Source organism: Galleria mellonella, unplaced genomic scaffold (genome assembly GCF_026898425.1).
Source record: "Galleria mellonella isolate WM207_F2 unplaced genomic scaffold, CSIRO_AGI_GalMel_v1 utg312, whole genome shotgun sequence".
Lineage (NCBI taxonomy): Eukaryota > Metazoa > Arthropoda > Insecta > Lepidoptera > Pyralidae > Galleria > Galleria mellonella.
The window spans coordinates 7,521,422-7,529,799 of NW_026442074.1; the positions used below are offsets into that span (position 1 = coordinate 7,521,422).

Sequence of the window (8,378 nt, forward strand, 5' to 3'; positions counted from 1 at the left end):
CATAGACGGTCAGTATCATCTAGGGCTGAAATAGTTTTTGTACTAAAGTGGAATGCTCTTTATAGCAATCACATACATCACAGACAATTTATATCATAGACTAAATATAATGTTTTGTATGCTCTGTGGAGAAGTGGATTTACTACTTCCTAATATCAATTAGAAATGTCATTGTAATGTCAAATAATATTTGTAATTTGTAATTGTTTTGTATTTATTTCGTTGTTCTCCCATTTTTCTTTTTCTTTATAATTGTAATTTATTACGGAATTAATTTAGTTTATTCATTCGTTATCATTTAATTGAATATCACATATTAACAATTCAATCATTGTGTTAATACCGAATGTTTTAACAATGGCAAATACTTTGCACGAGGTATCAAGACGCACGATTGTAATAACCAAATACGAAGAACCTGCAATGTTATGGAATAAGTCCGTGCTAACAATACGTACGGATAAAGGTGTCAGTTGTATCGAATATACACACAATTTACGATGCTTAGACAAAAACATTGACTGCACAGAATCTATAGTGCCTACCTCGAAATCGAGTCCTGTTACAGATTACCTCACGAACAACAGTTTTATTAAAAAAGGCTTGAGCAACATGGAGCTATCGCAGTTGGCACTGGATCCTTCGTTTTGGCCATACAGTCCTCATATAGTGGAAGAAATGGTATCTGTTGTTTCCTTTGATTGGTCACCTACCGATCTCTGTTTTAACAACAAATCTGTCCTTGCTGTGTTGAATAATATAGGAAATGTGGAACTGTTTTGTCCTCACAGATGTACTTTAGTTAGTGCACTTGATATATCTAAACATGTAAATAAACTTTTTGATGTAGTATCCAATATACCAAAATGTTTTAATGATTTAAGAGAAGTTGTTGAAACAGTAGTATCAACTGCAATATGTTGGGCTCCAAAGCTGAATCCAGATGGCTCTTGTTACTTTGTTACAGTTCAGAAAAATGGTAACATATTATTATGGCTAATAAAAAGAGATATATTATTATTAAAAGCAGAATATTTTTGTTCTATTCAAGTTAAATCAAGTGAAATAACAACAATTCAATGGATAAATAAATTGGATCATACATTTATATTAGTTTATTCAAATATGGTTGGTGAAATAGTTGCTTTAAATTGTAAAATAGGGGAAAATGTAGAAGTTATGAGTAAACACACATTGTGGGCACACAAAGATAGAATGATTGCAAAAAATTTACAGTACATTGTAATAGACAATAAAATAATATTTACATGTACCAAACACAGACACTTTATTGCAATCTTATTAGATATGGATTGTAACATTTTGTCACAGTTTGTAAAAAATGTAAATGATTATAAAATTACAGTAAATACAAAATGTGGAGATCAATTTTATATTGGCACAGTTAACTGTGAAGTTTATAAAGTTAACGTTACAATTTCTAACAATAACCTTGATGTTAAAATCAGTATGGTCCACCTAAAAGAGACATATGCAAATTATGAACTTTACGGTCTTACCTTTTCCAGTAACAATGTAATTTGTTCTTTAGGACTTTTGAACAGAAAAATATTAATCAGGAAAGATTATATGAAAATTGAGATTATACTTCTTTGTACAGACACAAACTATGCTAATGAAGTAGAAGTACTTTTAAATAATCCTACAAAAACTTTAACAAACATGTGGGATTATGTAGAATTATTTAGATATAAATGTATGAAAACAAGAAGTTTACCTGTGTTAGATTTTAAACAAATTTTGGAGGAGGCTGAAACTAATATATATAAACTCAAAATATATTTAATTATAGCAATCATATATGACACTTTGCAAATAAATTTGAAATTGTACAAAGGTCTTTTGCCAGAATGTTCTATTGAATTAATTCAAGATAAAATTATGGCATTACATGCACAGTCTCGTGTAAAGGAATTATATAAATTGTATTTAGATAAAAAGTTTCCGAATGATTTTTTAGCTGAAACATTTACAAGTTTGGTAAACTATTTGAAATATTATTGTAAAAAATATGATAAGAATTTGAAAGAGTATATTCCAGTAGATAGAACCAAAGATTATAAGTATGTGTGCCAATGCTGTGATAATTTCCTTGATGGATTTACTTGTTCCAATGGTCATTTAAATATGTTTTGCTCTTTAACATTTACTCCTATAGAAACCTGTAATTATCTTGTATGTAATAGTAATTGTGGAATTACTGCAAGAATAGAATTGTACAATGATAAACCAATATGCGTTCTGTGTGATACACATTTAGATTTGTGTAATCTACCAAATTAAATATAAATCTATCTGTGATAAATATGATTGGTTCTCTTTTATTTCATCATCAGTTTAGCTATTCATCAATACATAGATAGACATAGACAGGATCCATAAATTGGTTGAAGGAAGGTCCTGAGTCACAATCGATCACTAGCTCCCAACAATATATTCGAGATCAATGTTCCATTTTATAAGGCTTGATTAGTTTGCTAACATACTGTGGGATTAACAAATTATGGTAATTTTCGTTGATACGGACATTCATTCGTATCTGAAATTTGTGGTATTTTAAATATCATAAAGTTGGCAGTATTTATAACATACGGAATCGAAACTTTCCACCAGCGAAACTGTACATTTTCACCAAAGAAACAAAGTCGAAAAACAAAATATTTTTCGCCTCCCATACTAACACCGTCGTATTAGTATGTTTAGCTGTTGAGTATTTTAGATTCAAAAATATTTGTTGTTATTTTACTGAAATAGGTATAATTTTGCGGTAGTCTATATCATTGGTCGTTTGAGTAGAATTATTTTATTTCCACTGCCATTAGTATTTGAGTGACTGCCAACACTCAAAGATTGACCACCATCACTACTACAGTTGCTAACTCGCCTGTCCACCGTGGCAACTATTGGCCAAACCCCCTAATAGAGGGAGGCCTATATTCAGCAGTGGACACTTATAAGCTAATATGATGATGAAGATTACCATCTTAAGCCTACCATATCCGACTGAGGGGGGAAAGGATTATTAGTAATGGGGTCTAATTCCCCCATAACTAGCAATACACCTTATCAGGTCGACCTCTACGCGGTTCCCCTTGAAAACTATCATGATTAATTCTAGTGAAATCCGTCACGATTGGCTAAAGGACCTGCTTTCATATCCACCTATCACCCCTCACTGATGCCCCGCCGGCGTATATCGATAGCGCAGGTGGGTTTACCATTTTATTATCACCCATTATCATCAATATCCGACTATAATATTGTCCACGCACGTTTTACTAATATATTTAATACTTGTCACTAATTGTTAGTTTTCCGCACTGCTAATGAATTCAATTGCGGCCTGTATAGAGAACTGTGATCTAAGTGTAGCTCTATAAATTTATAGAGAAAGCAAAGTGACTTACATACATATCTCTCACGCCTGTCGCCCATTAGGGTAGGCAAAAACAATGAAACGCCAAATATTTCGATTTAAACAAACCCTCTTCGCTTCTTACAAAAGTGAAAGAAAGTGGTAACCGTCACCTATAGAAATGAGCAGTATCATGGACATAACAGAGTATGCTGTTTTGCCCATGATACTTCCCATGCGTTACGATTCCTGAGGACTCAGGTGTTATTCCTCTGTACCCTGTAAATACACTGCCATATCTCTCTCTTCAAACCGAAACACAACCATGCAAACATAACTGCTTCACGGCAGAAACACGAATGGGACAGAGGTGCCTTAGCAAGCGACTTTTTTACAGTCTCCCTCTAGTGAAGGCGCTATAGATAGCGCCTTCAGTTCACGAGTTAGTAGTTGTTGATTATTGGAGGTCAAAATCGTCTGCCTTCTTTTGACCCTCTTTTCTTTGTCAAAATCTTTTTCAATTATTAATTAAGGAATATTATCAATAATGGTTTAGCATAACAATACCTGAGTGCTATTATACTTAGGTAATTATAATTATCATTGAAACGAAAAGACATCATCAGTCTGGTCATATGGGCTAGACTAGTATTATAATATTTATACTGTTGTTAGTATATACCTACCAGCTTCGTGCTAGCTTATGCGTTATATATAGCATAATGACCTATGGTATAAAGCCGAGTCTCCATACAATGAACAATAATTAAAATAACCAGTTATGTACTTAAATAGGTATTTTATTATAAAACTTTAAAAATCAATAAATATCAACAATTTAGGTAAATCTTAACTACTTATAATGAGTTTACGCAGTGTAGTATCTGTAAGCGACGCCGTCCCATACGCTGGCAGTGATAGACTGAAAAAAAAATTAATATAAAATATATGTATTTTCATCAACTGAAATAAATGTAAATAAATAAAACCTGTCTAACGTAATTTTAATTTACACGCTGATGATTCAATATACATAATAATCTATAAATAGATTTCTATACAACACACAAATATACAAATATCAAATCATATTATACCAAACTTCAAATCGATATTATTTGTAGTTGCTAAAATATAGCATGGGTAGTATCACTATTTAATTTGGGAGTATAACACTATGACGAACGGATGAACAAAGGGCACCATAAAAATTGCTTAGTACCATTTTGTTATGGAACCCTAAAAATAAACAATGAGGAAAACTGCCCCATAAACTTAGTTAAAACACCCCTCGTACTTTGTAATAGACTCTGTTTAGGTCCTGCGCAAACGATGGACATTTTGTACATACACTAAATTTATATTGTGTAAACTATATAACGAGTTGTTAGTAATGCAGACTACCGGTCCCATTACTAGCAATATACTCTGTCAGGTCTACCTCCACGTGGAAAACATTTGTGTTGAATTCCAGATGTATTCATCACGATAAGCTAACTGGCCTGCCTTTCCATTCTTACTTATCATCTCTCACTGGTGCCCCGCCAGCGTATACCGTTAGCGTAGGCGGGGTTAGCATTCCATTATCATCATAGAAATTTACCGGCACAAAAAGGCTTAAACAAAAGAAATTTCCAAGTGTGTAATATGTTTGCATGACATTTTAGGTCTTTATAGTGATTGAGCTAAAATATACCTCGAGGATTATATTTCATTGAACTTAAAGACAGATGAAGAATATGTGTTTACCTACTACTTGTGATCATAGTAGGACTCTGACATAAGGTGAAGGTTTCGTAGGTTACTGCGCTAACTATCATGGAATGTGGTAAAACTAAGAATCTACCCATGCTATAGAACATAATTAGAACAGAAATTTCGCGAATCAAAATTCAAAGGTTAAGCAAATCGTGTTTGTATAGGAGAATCAACACTTTTACGAGTTATGTTAACGTTTAAACTTTCACGCTGTAGATATATTTTATGTTTTATAAGAAACGGGAATTAACGCGATCATTTAGGTAAACTATAATAATTTTAACTCTAAAAAACTGTAATAATTTTAACTAATTCACTAGAATTATCTCGACTTTTCCGTGTCTTCCCGGCATAGAATGAACCACCTTTTCCTTTCCCGTGGATGTCGTAAGAGGCGACTAAGGGAGCTTAATATTCGAGGGATGGACAACAATGTCCATCTTAAAACACCACCAAAGGCATAACTACGGTTGCCAACCCGCCTGTTAAGCGTGGCAACTACTGTCAAACCCCCAAATGGGAGGTATATATTTAACAATGGACAGTTAACGGCTGATATGATGACGATGATTGTGTTAAGAGTAAGCAGGTTTTTTTTATACCACTGAGGTGGCAAACAAGCATACGGCCCACCTGATGGTAAATGGTTACCGTAGCCTATGAACACCTGCAATACCAGAGGTACTACGCGCGCGTTGCCGACCCTAAAGAAACCTCAGGTAATTAGATACTTACAACTTTCAACTTATCACCAGAGTACTCCCTCTTGAATGTGGCGGTTCTGCCCTTGGAGTCCTTAATGACCTGGGTTACTGTGTCACCATCTACAGTGAAGGTAGTTTTTACCTAAAATAATACAATAACAAAAATTAACTTTTGCAATAAATAAATTTTACTCCCGCATTGATCGCATATTTTGAGATTAATAAAGTTGCTGTTTTATTTGCAGTCAAAATTTTATATTTTGAATAGTTAAATAACTTTAATATATGTTATGTATTTTATATATTTATTTATATAATAAATACTATTAAGAGAACTAAGATGTAAGTAATGATGCTAGATAATGGATGTTTTATTAATATGAGCGTTTTTTTTGTTAGATACGCTTCTTGCGCAAAATAGCTACGGTCTTTTCTTCTCTCCTCTACCCAAAAACTGTCTGGAAGAGATTGCCTTGGCGATAAGACCGCCTTTTGTACTGTATTAGTGTAATGTACGTATTTTTTGTATTATTTTTTAAGTGATGCAACAAAGAGTAAATAAATAAATAAACTTTTAATCGACTGTGTTTCCTTAAGTCACTTTCAAAAAGAGATAGTCTTAATTGTTGTTTTTTTTTTTCTGCAGTAGTTACGAGATGAAAATGCTCATATAGAATCGATTTTAATAATTTCTCATTGCAATTGATGCGATTTACTTTATTATTATCACATAAAATCAACATTTACTTACACTTTAAAATCTACTGTGTCTACGAATCATCATGTTATTAATCGATATAGTGTATTGACGTGTATTATTGAAGTAACTATGGAAATCGGTGTTTTTATTGTGGAGCAAAATGTATATAGGTACTTCTTGATGTAGTAAATGATAAAAGCATATTTTATCAATATTATGCCATAGTAATAATTTTTATTTTAAATAATATATATTTATTCATGGCAAAAGCAATATTCTGAACCCAAATGACAGCGAAGTTCTTTGACGTACAATCGATTGGACAGATTGCATAATAATGTTTGTGAATTTTATTGCGATATGAAAGAAAAAAAAGTGTCTGAAGTAACACTACTTTTCTTTGCCTTTGAAAATATATTTTAAAATACAATTCATGAATATAGATGATATTGCACTCGTATTTCTATCACTAAGCAGCTGTACTTGTATGGTGATGGGATATATGACGTCTATAGTACCCCTTATATGTTGACATTTCTGAGCAATAAAATGTTACATTTCCGTTTCTTAATAACATTATAATTTTTTCTATGTGCATTGCTCTCTTGCACTACTGTTGCCCATTCACTACTTTCTATATCACTGCATTAGGTTAACTAGAAGAGATCTCTTGGAAGTAATTTTATATTTGGTCATATTATTCTTAATTGTTATTATTATTGAGTATTTGAGTGCAATAAATAATATATACATAACTGTAATCTTTTTGGAGAAACCTTTGTATATGAACTTACCGAAGTACCTTCCTTGATTTCATCATCAAACTCCACACCTGACTTGAAGGTTATAGTCTTCGTTCTTTGGGGCAATACTGTTGTGTATCTGTAACCGTCACCATCCCTCTCCAGTTTCTGTGAAGGTTTGTACTGGGCAATCCTGGCTTTGTCTTCTGGTGCGACATCTATAAAATTGTAAGAAGGTAATTTAAACAGTTGCATTATAAAACATCAATAAATATGCTCACGATTATAATTCCTGATTGGATTGTCAGAGACATTTGTCGACTATTGCCGTTGTGGTGAAAGTAATATTAGACATACTCATATTTTCCCGATCATGTATATTTTGTATTCTCACAAAAATGTAATTTATCACCAGCATCTTACAATTTTTGTAACAATTTCTTTAAGATGTAGGAATTTTTAACAATTTTCTCTTTCTTTACTCTATATAAGACTTCCAAAATTTTATAAGTACAAAGTTTAAAATAAAGCCATTTCCAGTAATTCTGAGTGCATAAAAAAATTATATTTGTGATTCATTAGAACCATACTATTAAATTTGTCACAACAATCTGGAACATTAACTACATTTTACATATTTTTTTATATGTTCTCTATGTATTCTTACTTTACTAAAAACTCTACATTTACTAAATAAAAACATATCTACACATATTTGTTTAGTTTAGAAACAACATTATTGCTGTCTATACTTCATTCGTAATTCATAATTTCTAAATATTCTAATTTAGATTTAAAATACCATACATTCCTATTACGATACTTTCATTAGTTTCTTTGGTAAAAATCTTTCATAAATATTATGATTAAATATTGTATCGAAAAATAATAGTGCAGTACTTTTATATATGTAATAAAAAAACAAATGCACCCTACCGATAGCAGCAAGGAATGCCTCGAAGTTTTCTTCTCTTTCGAATCTGTATTCTCTTCCTAGATAGGACATTTTGGTTCTGGTTCTTTGCAGATCACACACATAAAAAATGTATAAACTATAATAAAGAAACCAGTGCGTTACACTGACTTATATACCTTCT

The 8,378-nt window shown here is 32.0% G+C and overlaps 2 protein-coding genes across 2 annotated transcripts; one reads left to right on the forward strand and one right to left on the reverse strand.

Moving 5' to 3' along the window:
* Positions 1-160: 160 nt before the first annotated feature.
* LOC113522223 (uncharacterized) lies at positions 161-2,331 on the forward strand. Its single transcript, XM_026907898.3, has one exon. It carries the CDS (start codon positions 358-360, stop codon positions 2,302-2,304), a length of 1,947 nt encoding a protein of 648 aa, XP_026763699.1. The 5' UTR covers positions 161-357; the 3' UTR covers positions 2,305-2,331.
* A 1,824-nt stretch (positions 2,332-4,155) lies between these two features.
* On the reverse strand, positions 4,156-8,378 carry LOC113520948 (fatty acid-binding protein 1-like). Its single transcript, XM_052895944.1, has 4 exons — positions 8,218-8,378; positions 7,333-7,499; positions 5,870-5,980; positions 4,156-4,298 (listed from the first exon to the last, which is right to left on the reverse strand). Exons 1-4 carry the CDS (start codon positions 8,285-8,287, stop codon positions 4,245-4,247), a joined length of 402 nt encoding a protein of 133 aa, XP_052751904.1. The 5' UTR covers positions 8,288-8,378; the 3' UTR covers positions 4,156-4,244.

Excerpts from the sequence above, each read along its gene's own strand:
- LOC113522223 (XM_026907898.3), top strand. The coding sequence starts at position 358 with ATGGCAAATACTTTGCACGAGGTATCAAGACGCACGATTGTAATAACC.
- LOC113520948 (XM_052895944.1), bottom strand. The coding sequence starts at position 8,287 with ATGTCCTATCTAGGAAGAGAATACAGATTCGAAAGAGAAGAAAACTTC. Across the intron at positions 7,500-8,217 it reads GGCATTCCTTGCTGCTATCG|ATGTCGCACCAGAAGACAAA; the intron begins GTAGGGTGCATT and ends ACAATTTTATAG. Across the intron at positions 4,299-5,869 it reads CTGGTGATAAGTTGAAAGTT|TCTATCACTGCCAGCGTATG; the intron begins GTAAGTATCTAA and ends TTTTTTTTTCAG.